The sequence below is a fragment of the Triticum dicoccoides genome, chromosome 3B (genome assembly GCF_002162155.2).
Source record: "Triticum dicoccoides isolate Atlit2015 ecotype Zavitan chromosome 3B, WEW_v2.0, whole genome shotgun sequence".
Classification (NCBI taxonomy): Eukaryota; Viridiplantae; Streptophyta; class Magnoliopsida; order Poales; family Poaceae; genus Triticum; species Triticum dicoccoides.
The window spans coordinates 775,562,061-775,578,334 of record NC_041385.1 but is presented as its reverse complement, the minus strand read 5'-3'; the positions used below and the strand labels follow the sequence as shown (position 1 = coordinate 775,578,334).

The following is a 16,274-nucleotide window of genomic DNA, read 5'->3' as shown; positions in this document are numbered from 1 at the left end:
ATATTTCAATCAAGGGCATGCGGGCCCTATCGGATCTCAGCTAACCAGACCTGGAACGTGATAGGGACCTTCGATGGAAGAATCTGATTCTAAGTTGCATGCGAGTTTCATGACTCTCTGGGTATAGCAACGATAGAAGAAGCGTTTTCTTTGATGTAGATAGGTGGGACGAATCCAACTCTTGTTCCCGCCGACAATCGCGTTGCAGCTCCTTTGGAGAGCGCTCCTATGCTAAAGTAATAAATTGAAGACTACCTAGATGGGAACCCTTGCTCTTATTCGAAGTTCTGCTCGCGTAAATGACCTGAGTGAAGGTGTTGAAAAACTCATACGATTCCCGATGCCAAGAGCAGGAAAGCGAAATACTGCCGTTGAAGCGGATGAAGGAAAGAGTTGGATGATAAAGATGGAGCCTCAACTCACTACGCAATCATGTTAATGGATTGGTTAGATGCTATTGGAGACTTGGAGTAATCAGATTCTAGGGAAGGGAAGCTTAGAATTCGGTAGCAGGATTTCAATGTGGCACAAAGGATTGTAATTCATGATTGCAGACTTAATGCCAGCTCACAACGGCTTCACTCACATGATCCGAGATAAGCCTGTTACGGTGCAGCTAAAGATAAGAATAAGTCAATCGCACGGACTAACACTAATCCTAGAATGCGCCATAGGAGAGGCAATTGCTAAAGAAAGTTTGATTCGATTTGAGTGTCCACTGATAATAGGTGCATAAGATAGGAATAGGGATGTGATTGGCTCAATTCTCATATGAAACTTGCCTTATCTGGTATCTCCTCCCAGCAGACATGGTGAGTTGAGTCTTGAAGCAGCAGCTTATAACTCAAGGTCTTTTAAATAAAAGACGATTACCTTTTTCTTACTTATTCGTAAGATTCATTTCAAATAAGACGTATCTTGTTCAAGCAAATAAATAGAGCTGGGGTTATAGTTAAAGTAGCCAGTAGAAACCGAAATAACTAGTTATAGTAAGCATGAAAGGCCATTTAAAGAAGGAAATCCAAGGCATGATTGAATCCGCCAAAGAGAAGGAAATAGATGATCTCATTCATACTAATCGATGGATAGAAGATATGAGACTAATAAGATGGGGAAAGAAGACAGCTTAGCCATCTATTCTATGAAGAAAGGGATCCGTTAAAGTCAAGCTACGAAGCCCCCTCCATCTCTACCCGGAGCTGATTTCATTCCAGTAGTTTCTTTTGAAAAGAAAGGTGGATTCTCTTTTCTTTCAAGTAGGCCACTTTTTTTCGATGTCAATGTTCGATAAGATGCCGCTTTCAACCCATTTGGGGTAGTAAGAAATAGCCACTAGGATGTATTCGTGTCCATTTGATGCTTTGGGTGTTACCTTTCCTTTCCCTACCTCAATTCCTCGTCCATTCCGTATGGATTCTAAACCTTGGCCTACAAGCGGAACAAACTATGCCAGCTCAAGCTAGAACTCACTTAGGTGGTCAGGAAAGAGCGACTCAACAGGGGAAAGCCGGAGCGCCTTAGCAGCGCTTCATTGGCTCGCGTCAAGTCTTCCGCTCATTTGGTAAACATGCACATCCTAACCCCGCGAAATGCCCTGCAGGGAACATCCTCCTTTATCCTCTTAGACTTCCCCGGGCATGGAATTTAGAATCCTGGAGATCCTATCACTTACTTCGCCCGGCTGATCCATTCTCTGGCTTATCCCAAGGAGAGCCTGATTCGATCCTAAGGTCAAGTACCCTATTTATAAGTCGGACCCGGAGCTAAAAGATAACCTCTTTCTTCTTATGAATGGAAGGAAACATAAAAACTACGCTAAAAACGAGTGAATGTATGTCTTTTTATCCCTTTCTTTAATCGAGACTTTCATACAGTAGCAACAACTCTCCTTTCAAGTGAGCTAGAAGGGTATGTCAGAGCAGGTTGACAGGTAGGCTGGAACCTTAGGAGGTATAGGTAGGCTTAATGAATTGGTAATCGATCGGGTAATTCGTTAAACGATATCTGTATTATGAGTACCTCTTCTGAACCATACCGCTCTTCTGGTAAACGGTCTGAATCAGTAAAAAGATGAGTTCCTTCTTCAAATCCATCGGTCACATCCGCCTTGCGAACTGTATCGGTCAACTATAGGAAACTGGCTTGGTAAAGGTCGACGGTCCTGTTCAAGCATTGGCGCATAACGGGAGGCTAGCTCAGTAGATTAGTTCTTTAGTTTAGGAGTGAATGCTTTGCTTTCTTTTCTTTGATCTACTCGTTCATGAATTCCATCAAAATAGTAAATAGAAAGAATTTCAAATCCCAAATCATACATAATAAGCAATTCTTGTGAACGAAAGAGATACCCGATTTGAGAGTCAGGACCTTAAAGCTGATTATGGTGAATCCGGTGATAAGACTGGCAAAGCTTCTTTGCTCTAGGTAGAGGCGGTTGTGCTTTTCATTTTCTTTGATCTTTCCGCGAGGGCCTCTGTTTTCCTCGAACGATGACTGAGGAAACACATCCAACCTCGAATGCTGAGACAAGACCGGGCACACTTCTATAATATAATTAAAGTAATATAAGAAAAGGGCTGAGAACTTTGATACCAGTGGAGTGCGATGACATGATGACAAGGCCTAATCGACCTTCTAGAGCAGATTCTCGACCTTAAAGAGCAGATTCTATACTAGACTTGTGGCTTCAGGAGATGAAAAGCTTGATGAACCCCGACCCACTAGACCAAGTGAGTGATGTTGCATTTCGAGCACAGGCACCTTTGACCTAGCTTTCGACAGAGAGAGACAAATGGGAATGCCAGGCACAACTCTTTGCTTTGAAGCATGAGAGAACGAGAACATTTCCACTGCTTTAGTTGCTAGAACCCCCGCCTGGAAGACAGCACTCATCCCTTCCTTAATTAAGTAGTACTAATCCCATTCCTTTAGAAACCTGTCCTTTCCAGTGGAATAGCTTGCAGAGTAGAGTGATTTCCTTGCTTCATAGGTTTCAGGTTCAGAAGACTCTCTTCCCCGTATACTGTATTTACTAGTCAGGCCCGGTGGAGCAATCTCGAATTCTCGTATATCAATGCTACATGAATGATTCACATAAGGGAATTCCAAGTGGGTCGAATAGGACTAGGGAGCTCTCTTCCATCTACTAAAAGTTCTCTATGGGTGGGGACAAGGTTGGTTTACAGTACAGACAGTTTCCTAGCTGGCACTTGAGAAGTGCTCGTCTAGTTTAGTGATTCCTAGCGTAGAACCCTTCTGTGTTGGAATAGTTTCCAGATTATGACCTTCTCTTTTGATTGAGTGAATAGCCATGCCATGGATTCTCTTTTCTGGGCTAGCTCTATACCATTTCCATAGTAATACTGCCTTGGTGAATCCCTTATCTTGTTTGCAGCATCATTCTCGATCCCCTTATTCCCTTCCCAAGAAGGAATCATATCCTACGGCTAACTCATCCTTATATGGCTCCCGGATCCTTAAAGAGAATCAAAGGCTATCTAGAGGGATGGTCAGAGAATCGGTTTATCTTCACGGCACTAGACGGCACCTTTATGAGTGCGTATAAGCTTGCTTTAGAGCTAGAGCGTGCATCTAAAATAGTTTCATATCCCTTTCCATCGATCTTTCTTGGTGCTGTAGTACCCATTCCTGCTAGCTTGATCTGGTGGCCTTCTCTTGGCCAGGACTATATATAATAGTTTATTGAGTGCTTCTTGGGTTGGTTCTCTTGAAGTGCATAGCCCGGCCCCTTTTCTCTTTCTTCCAACGGAAAGGGTTCTCTTCTCTTCTGGTATGGAGTTCGACTAGAGCCTGCCGCTTTTCCAGGTTTGGGTGTGGGTGGATCTCATATCTTAGAGGACAGGGCGGGGCTTATTCCCAAGGTCAGGTCCCATGCCGGTGGACTTGAAATACGAAGATCTTAAGCTAAGCTACGGGGCCGGGAATATACTCCAGGTTGGGAGATCTGTCCTGCCATCGGGCATGCAAGAAGCTATGTGCACAGGGCATCAGAGGCTTACTCAAATGGAACATACGAATCCGACCTTGCTTGACTCTCTTTTTCATACTTGCCCTCGGGATCAGTGGTAGATTCGTAACATTATTACTCATGGGTAGCAGATGATGGATCCATTTCTGTTGAAGCAGTGGAGTGAAGAGGAGGGTTGGGTCCCACCTCACAATGAGCCCGGGTAGCTAGATTGGTAGATAGTAGATAGCAGTCCGGATAGTGATAAAATCTGAAATAATCTTCTTCTTGATTGAAAGAAAGCCTGTGCCGGAAATAGAGAGAGTTCTGCTCTTGGTTGACATAGATCGCTCTACTCTCGAATTGACATACATAGAGTTGAAAACATACTCCTCACAAATGATCATAGTTCACTACTAATGAGCGAGTAACTACTAACGTTACGAGCAAAAAGACGAATCTACTTGGTTCATATCATATGTTCCGCTCCGTTGACAGGTTCATATATGTACCTGATGTTCATGGAAACAACAGGATGATAACCCGTTGATGGGAAACTCACTTTGCTATGCTAGGAAACTGACTAATGAAACTAACAAGTTCAAGTGCTCTAGTCAAGTAGTAAGCTCCAGTGGGAAGCGCTAGTCCAGATAGAAAGAATAGACAGGAGGATTGCCAGGTTGGTCCGCACAGGTGCATATCTGTAGGTTTCAGCACGGGATTCCAGATTGTTGGTACCCGATGTTCAGTTCATGGGAATGGGAATGTAGGAAACTCTCTCTTCCGTCCGGAACATATAGATAGATTGATTGCTGTAGCAGCAAGTCAACTAGATCCAGTGAGGAATGAGAACCTTTCCGGGGGCAAGGGGGCGCAAAGCTACTAGCTACTATTACTATTGGCTATGGATGTCCTAACACGAACGGAGTCTATACGAGCAGAGGAAAGCGAAGCGTATTGGTTGGTTCGGATTTCAGAGTGCACTGGTTCTATTCTAACTAGACTCGCATCATAAGTTTGCCTGCTTTAAAATCCCGCGAAAGTACTACTGGCAGCTCCTATATGAGGTTGATGCCACGAAGATTATCATATCTACATGAAAGGAAAATGAATGGAAAGGAAAATGAATGTGATGTACACTAGAAAAGATACCAAGCAAGAGGATGTGCGCAACGTCGCGCTCGAAAGTCTTGTCTACGAAACCAAACCCTAGTTCCGTGAGGAGGAAGACTCTCTTCGGTCGAGGTATGGATGGACTAGTGCCGTAAGGATGAGTGATGCTAGAGGGAAGTAGATCAATAGTAAATAGGAGATTGCTTTGCGTATCGCGGATCGAGCACACAATAGAATGCTCGAACTACACTCTCCTAGCATCAGGCCTATGGTCCATCCAAGGACAGAGCTGTAATCACCGCCTTTCTCAGATCTTCAGATAGACAGAATTCGTCGTACATGCTTAGCCATCTCGCCCGAGGGACCCTTCCCCATAGTCCCGGCATTTCTAGTTCCGGCTAACCAAGACCTTGAAGGCAGATGTTGGAACCGCTTCTCGAACAGGAATCACAGACCCATCTCATGCTCTTGTTCTTTTTTACTCCGTTTTTTCGCAAGATGCAAGGACAAGAAACGCTAGTTTTCAATCAGGCCGAACTGTTTGCTTCTTTTTAACTGAGAAGCCAACCCAGCCTTAAGTGAATAGTGCAAGCATCTGCCATCAGCATCATTCCTAATAGTTTTTGCTGAAATAAGTGTAACTGCCTTGTACCCGCAGCTGGAGGATCTTCTCTCTATGGATTCCTGAGAAATGGAAAGTACCATTCTATACCCCTTCCCTAGCTTAAGCCCTATAGACCAGTGTTGTTAGAGTCCCGGGTTGGTAGAGCTTGGACCACCGATTTGATAAGCACGTCTTTTCTGCCTTCGACATGGAGCACCTCTTTTCTGGCATAAGACAATCTCTTCTCGCACCAGCCCTACCTACATCAGTGATTGCTCGAAAGAACTTATTAATATAGAGGGAAGCTGCCTGGGCTGAAATGCTAGGAAAAGAAGGGTTTCAAGTCTGTTCCCATTCGGGAATTGCATATTAGAAGAAGTGATGTTCACTAGCATTTGAAATGGAAGATACCGACTACTGATGGAAGAAATCTGGAACTGAGCACGGGCAATAGCTGACAGAACGTCACAGACCACAGAGAATAGGGCGCCCATCTCTTCACTTTCTTAAAGCAATGCGTAAGGCTTTCGGCTTTCACCTTTCTTTGTAAAACAAACCCAATATCTTGACTTCCCAATGTCGCCAATGTCGATAGGCCGGGTACCATCTTGACTTTCCAATGTCGCAAGTCAATCAGAAAAGGAGAATCCGGGTACTGTCAACCAAGTTCAGATAACTAAATAAACCAGTATAGTATCTTTGGATCAATTGAGAAGCTTCAACTCCGTTATTATCTCAATCCGTATATTTTGCTTTCTTTCGCGCGGGAAGCGCAAGCCCTTGCTTGTGGGTCCTGATCGAGCAAGACTACGTCCTATCTATCTACACCTCTCCAAACACAATATCTTGAGTACCCAGAACCATGTTCACTGCTGCAAAAGCGCAGCTGTAGCCCCCTAGAATCTTCGGCTCCTCGTTTTTATTCAATTATGAAATGACTTATTTTGATGGAGATTTGTAGCATCATTCAAGTAAATACAAATTGAGATCGTAGAAACATGAGCTTGTGATATAGCTACACCTAATTCCAGGCCGGTTAATGCTAGAACTATAAATAAGGGACCAAGATCTCCTATGAAATAGAAAATATTATTCAGAAATAGCATAGTCCAAGCAAACCCACTTAAAATCTTTACTAAACTATGACCGGCCATCATATTAGCAAATAAACGTATTCCTAAGCTTAATGCACGAAAACAATAAGAGATTAGCTCAAGGAGTACTAAGAAAGGTGCTAACGGCAGTGGGACTCCCGCAGGTAATAAGAAGCTAAAAAAATGAAGCCCATGTCTTTGAAATCCAATGATCGTAATGCCTATAAAAATGGAAAATGAAAGAGCCAAAGTAATGAGAAAATGACTTGTCACTATGAAGCTAAAGGGTATCATACCCTGGGGATTACAAAATAACGAAAAAGTAAAAGTGACCGAGATGCAAGGGAAAAACTTTTGTTTCACATTTCCGGAAAGACCACCTATTTGTTCGTTTACCAGGTTCAGCACGAAATCATAAATAAGCTCGACCAAGGATTGCCATGCATTTGGCACTGACTTTCCACCTCCCTTTTTCGTAACAACAAAAAAAAGAAAAACGACCAAAATGACAGTGAGCAGCATATACAAGACTTCATTTATAAATGATAAATTAAAGTTGCCCACATGAAGATCAATTATTGGGATAATGGCAAATTGATCCAATGGGGTTTCCGGGTAGGCACCAGGCAGATTCTGGATAAAATTATCCATACCACCACCCGCCCGAATATCCTCTAATATGCCCTGCCAAGTTTCGCCATTTCGGTGGCGGGCTCCCAATACTGTTCTAGCTAAATTGACTGCTCCCTGTTCGGACTCATTTTGGCCCAAATACTCTTCTATTTGTAAAACTATTGTGATGCCGGCAATTCGCTCAGGCGTTGGCGTTATATCCAAGTTTGGCGTTATAGCAAAGTTCTGAGAGATGTTGGTTGGGAAAAAATCATGTAGATCGGGAAGACGGGAACACTTACTACGAACTGGTTGATTCGTTGTAATAGCAGCAAATAGCATATTTCTATCCTTCATATCCGTAGAAAGAAATCTCATCTCTAGGTAACTCCATCTTTTTCAGCTCTGCTCGCTCAGTTTTGAAAGGAAGACTTAGTTTTAGATCGGCGTTGGTTTTTCCAATGAAACGAATAAGTTTTGGATTGAGATTTCACATAAGCATTGCACAATGATCCGCATTAGGCGGGGAGCAGCAATGATACCGCCAGCCAGGAATAAGTACTTATCCCTCTTATACTTAAGAAAAGAGAATAGAAGTGGTTCCTTTTCTTTCTATAAGAAATTCGACGATTTCGTTTGTGTTCATGTTGGCATAGGAGAACTACTAACTTCCGCCATCTGCATTAGTTACGTTAGCGTAGGTAGGCGGTTCTCATGCCAAAGGGGAAGATCTCGCTCAAGCAAGTGCACAACCTGAGTCAGCCAAGTGTACATAATAAACATCTTGGTCTACCCTACCCAGTAGGATTCAGCAACCACCGAAAAGCAAGGAGAAATCTTTGTACGTAATCCTTCGCTCGATCATTTGCATCAGCATGTCTTTCTTTTGCCAAAACAAAATAAAATGAGCATTAAGCAGCAAAACTTATTTGATCTGGTCACACCACCTAAGATTTTAGGTTCTGCGTATGCATGTGATTGCTCATCATCACAAAAGTTCTGAACTAAGTAGGCTTCATAATCCCACATTGCAGGCTTGCCTCCAGCATCGTCCACAGCTGCTTTTGCTTCTTCCTCACGGGATCCTAGGAAAGATTATTGAGTTTTGTACTCATAACTATCCAGATTCAAAAGATCCAAGCTAAAGGAATTAGAAATGAGTGCTAAAGAGAACGAAAGGTATTGGATCATTGCCTGCGGCTGCCACGTCTGCTTCATTTTACTCGCCTGGATCGCTAGAATCCTCTAATCTATTAAGTTTGAAAGGGACAAGAGTCATAAGATCCTGGTCGACTGACCTCAATTATTAACTGCACCGGTACCCGCACGCATACCCCCCCTTTTTTTAGCTCGTTGATCATCAGACCTTGCAAAAAGTGAAAACTTTGAGTCATACCGGGCTTCATCTACATCCTATTCATTGCTTTACCTAGATGCATACTCCTCAGAGATTTCTAAAGAGTTGGTGGTTTGAAACCTTTGTCCAAAGAGGAACGAGAGAAGATAAAGGATACCTAGGTGGCAATGGGTCTTTATTAAACAGGATTCGGATCCTTCTGATCGGGAAGTAAACTACAGCCAATCAGTAGACAATTCTGGTGGACATGAATACCGACCTGTTAGGTGAGAGAGTCAAAGCCGCTGCTTTCCTCTTCATTACAATTTTACGGATTTGACTCAGTTTGAGAGAGAAACCGCCTTGGGCTAGGAAGAAGAAGACCGCGGTGAACCATAAAAGCTAAAGCAGGTAGGCCTATTCCTTCTGAAAGATCCGAGGTCTTCCTCATCAGAGGCTCTAGCGCCTTACTTTCCTTCCGTTTTTCCAATCCCGATTCGAGCTATGAGCTGTGGCACAAGCCAGTTGAAGAAACCATTCATTTTCTTTCTTTTCAATGATCCTACTCGAGATAGGGAGAGTAAAAGCCCTCATTGTCCAACCTGTCTATCTAGTGAACTTTCTCCTTGCTCTAATGAACTGAACCCTGACTTATTTTGATTGTTACAGATCTAGCTATTTCTCTTACAAAGCCCCCGCTAAAAAGCTAGGAATCTAATGAGTTACGAAACACGAAAGTCAGAAGGACAGTAGGTTTAGTGAACCCTCGGCGCTAACATAGTTCAAAGACTCGCTTCCCTTTCTATAGAGCCAATCTCTCCAAATTCCCGACCCAAAGCGAAAGTTGTAGATGCTGATTAATCACCCGTGGATCATAGGTCCAGAGCAGGACCGAGCAAAGCACTATTCTAATAAATACGTAGTTGTGCCGACAGAAGTAGAAGGCGCGCCAAGGGCAAAAAGACGAAGCGATTTCCTCTTGTTCGAGTGTTAAGCAAGCCTGTTGCCTCTTGTTGTTCTAGGGTCAGCAAGTAGGAAACAAGGCTTGCTTAACACTTGTCTTCTGTTCCTGTCCCCTTCCAAGTTAGGGGATGGTTCATGCCTTTTGAAATGAGATTCTGAGGAAGAAACGCACGCTGTATCACGAGTTAGTAGGTCAATGAAGGGAACGATAGCTCAACTTGTTTTTATGAAGTCAGATTTCCCTTGTTTTGCACTTCGCAAGGGGATGACTTGCGCTTGCTGTAGCCTAACTTTTTATAGTTCGAAAGGAAGAAATACTCCATCTGTTTGTTCTTGACTTAAGCAGTTCCTGTAGTTAGGTTTCCTCAATCAAAGAGGAAGGAAGTATGATTCAAGTCACTAGTTTACTGGGTTTTTTTGCCTTGGTAGTCCGGAAGATACTGATTATGTCGGTACGGACAAGTTCGATTTGAGCAAACTATGGAGAAGTACAACATGCGTAAATTAGCCATTGGAAATGGAGGTACAAGCGAGCGACTAAGTCGATTTCCTTTGTTTTTGGCGATAATTAAACTAGAGAAGCTGCTGTGAGCGACGGGAAGCCATTTATTTTCATAATGTGTAGAAGGAGAAACGTTTCTTTCCCTTCCTATTGCGTTTAGCAATGGGGATATAATATAGTGAAACATCCCGAGTTATATTATACATGGAGCAATGGCCCCCCTTTCGGGCGCATGCTTCCCCTTCTCAGTCTCTTTCGCACTGTTTGTTCACTCTGATCTGAGCCCTCATCCCTGGATGTCAGTAGCAGTTTCTTCTTCGACGAGCTCGACTCAGATATATCTTCCACCCGGGTGGCACAAGCAAAGAGAGATTGCGCTCTCTTTTCCGAGAGATTCTTTCCAAACTTGTCAAGTAGATGACTGGCTGGGTAGCGAGTACTACTTTATTCGCGGTACTAACCTCCCCTCAAGTCCCAGGAAGAGAGAAAGGATACCATATTACAAGTAGGTGGTTGCTTAGAGCTTATGGCAAAGAATGCCACCCGCCTTACACACACTCGGATGAAATCATCCTACGTAAGAAGACAAAAGGGATAAGAAGAAAGCTTCGGGTCTAATGGAGCAGCTTGACCGCTAGCTTCGACCTCCCCATTTCTACTTACGTTACTATGGATCAAGCATTATTACAGGAATCTCGGGCGAACCAGAAGGGACATCGTTCGAGCTTTAGTTAAGCGACTCATAAGAGGATCAATGGGCCTTCCCTTCTCCCTCCGTATGGATACAAAGATGGACATATTAGCAGCTTAATGTATCTCACGGCTATCTTGGCTCATACTACCACCTCCAATAATCCCTTTGGTTGAGGCATCGAATGGCGAACCCCGACCAAAGAAAGGGAGTGCATTCCTTTTCATTCGATTTAAAGAAGATACACTGTGTCTTTAACTGATTGTATTAGAAGCTGCCCTATCAAGAACCACCCTGTAGAATCATCTCAACCACCTAACTCGAATAATCATATAAAAAGAGAAAACATAGTCCATCTATAAGAAGAGGCGTCTACTCCTCCATTCTCTCGCTAAGGCATTGGTTGAAAAGTGCATTTCAGATCGATAAGCTCAGAGTTGGGCTGTTTCTTGTATCTGATGGAGCATGAGGTTGGTTCAGCCCTCAAGTGGTGTAATAGCGGCTTTCGTACCAACAATCTTTTCCTTTCGCCAGAGGGCAATAATTCATTTCTAGTTTTTTATACGAGCTACGCATGACCTTGATTTATCTATCCAGATGGGAGGAGATTAAGGGAAACATTGCTTTTCATATTCTATTATAGGTCCTCGCTGGGAGTAAGGAATCTAGTTAGTTAGATGCTTAACCCAATCCACCAACTCGTGCGTGCATTTTATTCTTTGTTTGGTTTTCGGGACCCCACGTACTAGTGATGGTGGCAAAAACTGAAGTGAGGCTACTGCAGTCACAGCCCTCTCACCACCTCTATCAATCGATGATTCAGCATCGCAAGAGTCATGTTTTAGCTGCCCTTCATAACGTCCCGCTGCCCGATACAAGGCCAACAGCAGATCACCTCTTACTTAGTGCCAATTCTTTCAAAACTGGCATTTCAACTCTCTATTTTTTATGGCTTGGGCGTGATAATCTCTATTGTTTAAAAAGAAGAAGAAACACTAGCTGCCTTCATGAGGAGGTGTCTCTAGGGGTCTTTACGCAACCCGGTCAGAGCTAGGAAGAAGATTTGAAGGATACCACCAAAGGTTCATGCGAATGCGGAGTAGAAATTGATACTGTTTTTGCTTCTACTTTCTTTGTGAAAAGGTCCATCCTATCCTAATTATTTATTGATGTAAACTGCTTTTCCCTAATGTAGTGTGCTCAGTGGAGTAAGAAACCTATGCCTTTTTCTCATTTGCATGACCATTCCTAGAATGTGGATCCCGTTTTCCCAAAGATACTTTATGTCCATCTGCATTCCTATTTGCTGTGGGCTTTGGCGCCCAACATTTCTCTGTTTCATTTCTTTCAAAACTAGCCTAGCTTTTCACTCGTGCATAGGGGTAAGAGGAATCTTACTTCATATCGCTTGCAAAGCACTTATTAAATGGGGGTGCATTAATTCACTCGAAACTAGCCTTTGCACAAGAGAATTGCTCCTTTGTATGACCGAACCCTCGGCTTTGTCTCATTCAAGCTAGAAAAGTAAGAAATAGCTCAGCTCAGTCTTTCTCACGAGGTGGATTCGAACCACCAACAATGTCTCCTTTTAGTAGATCGTGATCTGTCGTCCTCCTCATTATAGTCCTCCTAGAATCATAATTTCGATCCCCATTTTCATTAGCTTGTAAATTCATTGTGTAAAATGACCATCTAACTAGAACTAGATATGAGCGTTATTTCTGCGGGTTGCTAGTAGTTTGTTTCATTATCCCTCCCCGTCGTCCTCTTGATTTTCATTTTGTTGGAGTTCGGGTGGGAGTTTCTCTAGCTCATCCTTAAAATGAAGGTTGATAAGATCAAATATCACTCTTCTTTGCCCTTCACTGTCATCTGTCTGCTTGACGAAATCAATTAACCCAGCGTCTGTTGAATGAAAGTTCTCCGAGATTTCTCGTATGCATGTGTTTTTTACAGCCTCCGCATCTTCCACGTAGGCACATAATTTATCATAGAGCGGTTTAGTGAATTGATTGTTTTTGAAACTCTCAAATTGCTCGTCAATTATAAAGTCCTTGATTGATTCGGCATATTGCCGAATATCTTCCTGATCCTGGGCCGGTCGGTTCAAGTCAGTAGTTAAAGGAGTTTCATTGCTCCCACCCCCTTGGTTAACGCTATCACTAGATGATGATAGCATTAGATTCACGTGTGGGGCTTTGTACGTTTTATCCCCCGAACGGGCAGGACTTTCCAGTTCCGTCCCTCCCATGGTCGCACAGCGGTCACGTCCATTCCAGGTTTCTTCCAAAATGGCCCTAAGAATGTGATAAACATACTGTGAAAGCGAGAGAAGCCATTCGAAAAGTTGTTCTGGTGCTATCCAAGAGCAAGAGAAAGAAACGGAAACCACAAATACTAAAGCGGTTGTTACTAGAACTATTAGAATAACCCCCCAAAAAACCCCAGTTAGTAGGTTCCCACCGAAGAGCCATCGAACCAGATTTGTCATTTTGATTTTCGTTTTGATTTTTAAGAAAGAGATTATTCACCTAGAGCTTCAGCTATGTCGAAGCGTGACTTATTTGCCGCTCCTTGGCTGTCAAACCTTCCAATTCCAATTCCAAATCCCACCCCGTCATCAGTCCTGTGTTGCCTATGCTTGCGCCCCAAAACGGTTGCTGACTTTGTACAACTCCGTAGGGCGCGCTATGGCAACTTTTCTAACTACGCTTGCTGCTTGCTGGTTTTTCCATCATCCAATCCACAACAAATCGAATGAAACCGCTTCGGATTTCTTTTGATGAAAACCCTTGTTCCACTCTCGCTCGCCGCTACTAACGGGGTCTCGGTTGATTTTCCTTCCTTTAGCTACTCAGATGTTTCAGTTCGCTAAGTTTGAAAAGTCCAAAGAGCGCAGACTAGCCACGGAGCTTGCATACGGCTTCCCGATTGGAGATCCATGGATCACAGAAAAATCTCTCCCCATGGCCTTTCGCCTCTGAAAGCGTCCTTCCTTCTCAATGCCCGGGCATCCATCCAATGCATGATTTTCGATAGCGTCGAACATGAGCGGACACCCACACAATCTCGATTTGACACAGCAACACTTTCCACCTCTCTTCCTTCCCTTGGATCAGATAGGAAATCCTCACTTTTCCAAGACAGAAGAGAAGCAAGCAACGGATTGAGCAACTAGCGCGAAAGCCGTTGCGCGTTAGCGCATCCGTTTTCTTGCTTGATTTTTATACGATTTTTTGAGCAACTAGCGCGAAAGCCGTTGCGCGTTAGCGCATCCGTTTTCTTGCTTGATTTTTATATGATTTTCTGAAGTGATCTGTCCAACTAAGTAGAAAAGGACACTAGAGTGTGGCTACACGTAGTATAGGGCTGCTCGTCCCGCCTGGTGTTGAGGGAGCTAAAGTGGAACTCTCACATACATGTTCCTTAAGTTTTTAGCTCGCTAAATGATACAGTCCTCGCTGATGGATCGGCAAGTACTCCACGGTCAGCGGCTATCAGCTAACGTTATGGGCCGTTAGTGGTGGTTCATTGCCTATAGTGTTGTAATCCGGAATCCAAGTTTTGTGATAACTGTGTTGTTTACTTTCAGTGTTGTTTATTGTTCACAGCTGGATTGAGCTCAGTTGAGAGTGTCATGCTCTGTAAATATCTGTTGCAGGAGTTGTCATTCTCTGTTACTAGAGTTGTCAATCTCAGATGCAGGAGTTGTCAGTTGCAGCCATTCTCGCTGTGTCAAGCTTGTGACTTGCGTTGTATCAGGTTGGTAACAGCTTGTATCTTGATAGGACTGAATGTAGCCAGGAGTTGTCTTAGGTTAGTCTAATGTGCCAAAACTTTAGTCAAACCACCTAGGTTGTGTTTGTTCTGGAGAGTTCAGCTAGTCCGAGTGATCTGGGTTATCCTATGTTTTATCCCTGTTTCGATCTTTTTTTCGACTATAGGGGTTTTGTAGCAGCCTAGCAGCATCCGTGTGACAGAGAGTCATATTAAGGCTATAATAATGCTTTCCCCCCCTTGCAGAAAAAGTAGGAAAATGGACTGAAATTGTTGGATAAGTGGATTTGCAGTATCTCAACAGTCAGAACAGCGAATATTCCATCATCCAAACTAAGCTTCCTCAGATCCTAACCCATTGGTCATTATCGAGCCTCGTGACTCCGGCTGTGTTGATATCTTCGTATTACCCGTTATCATTCTATCTATCTGGTTATTGCTTTATGTGTTGGTTGGTATTTCACTCAAAAAAGTTTAAGTAGAAGTGATTTCTTCCTCATTAGCTCCATTTTGATTCTCATTTGCATCTTGTGATGAATGAAGTGAACTTGAGCTCTCTAGTGCTTCTATTTTCTTTTCAAAAGCATATACTAGTATTCGATGAGATTCTGAAAGACAAGAAAGACAAGTGATATGAACTGGTTTTGTATCCACCCACTTTCCTTCGTTATCTTCAACTCTTTCTCTTTTGGTAGAGGAAGGCATTCCCAGTATAAATGATGATTCTTGCTTTCGTATTGTTAATGTTTTCAATTTTACACGGAAGGGGTTTGTGACCACTACCATTTTAGTAAGGGATTTATCCTCATATTGTTGGAGAAACCATTCTTTGCTAACATGGCTCAGCCTAGCAATGGCTGGGAATTTCTTGTCCCAGAATGCAAAAAAAAATGTCCGCCACTTTGTTGCTTTCAGCACGTTTTCTAATGAAGTCAAGCCCCTTCTGGATGTCCGATGCTGCACTATGCTGTGTCTTACCATAGACAAGAGGCATATACACCTTCTTCACCAACTTTCAGTTAAGGTGACGGCTAACGGCTTCCTTGACACTAGCTTCCAGAGATTATGATGGAATCTCCTCTTTGAAGTCCTCTAATAGTGAGGAATATAGGTCATATACTTGATCCTCACCATCAACCCGTCAAAAGTTAGTACGCACTGCTAGATCCTGGAAATAGTTCATTATCTGGTAAGCAGACGAGGATGCATCACATATATATGTGACATCCGCAACCTCAGATTTGGGTTTAGCATTTACCTGTTTCCTTCCATCCAACCTGGGAAGGGATCCCTCCATGTGCTCTCTATGACACTTGGCATGATTGTTACCACCGGTATCTCTCCTCGCATGCAGTTGATGACCATCTCGCCCATGGCCTTTGTGAACACATAAGTGTCTTGCCAACCATAGAGTTTGGCCCTATGAATAAATAAATTGCACAAATCAAATACTTCATGTGTGTATTCGTATCTACAGACATGAGAAAGTAACAGGGAAATACTAGAATACCTCGACTACCTAACTCTTTCATTTCTTGAGTAACAGAAGCAGAGGCAGAACAATGCCATCTAGAGTAAAAAGCCAACTTGATCTCAGCCTCGATATCCAACACGGTAT

The 16,274-nt window shown here is 43.2% G+C and overlaps 1 protein-coding gene across 1 annotated transcript; it reads right to left on the bottom strand.

The window, feature by feature from the left end:
* Positions 1 to 6,604: 6,604 nt before the first annotated feature.
* On the bottom strand, positions 6,605 to 7,765 carry LOC119282170 (ATP synthase subunit a-like). The gene has a single exon (XM_037562488.1). It carries the CDS (start codon positions 7,763 to 7,765, stop codon positions 6,605 to 6,607), a length of 1,161 nt encoding a protein of 386 aa, XP_037418385.1.
* Positions 7,766 to 16,274: the final 8,509 nt, after the last annotated feature.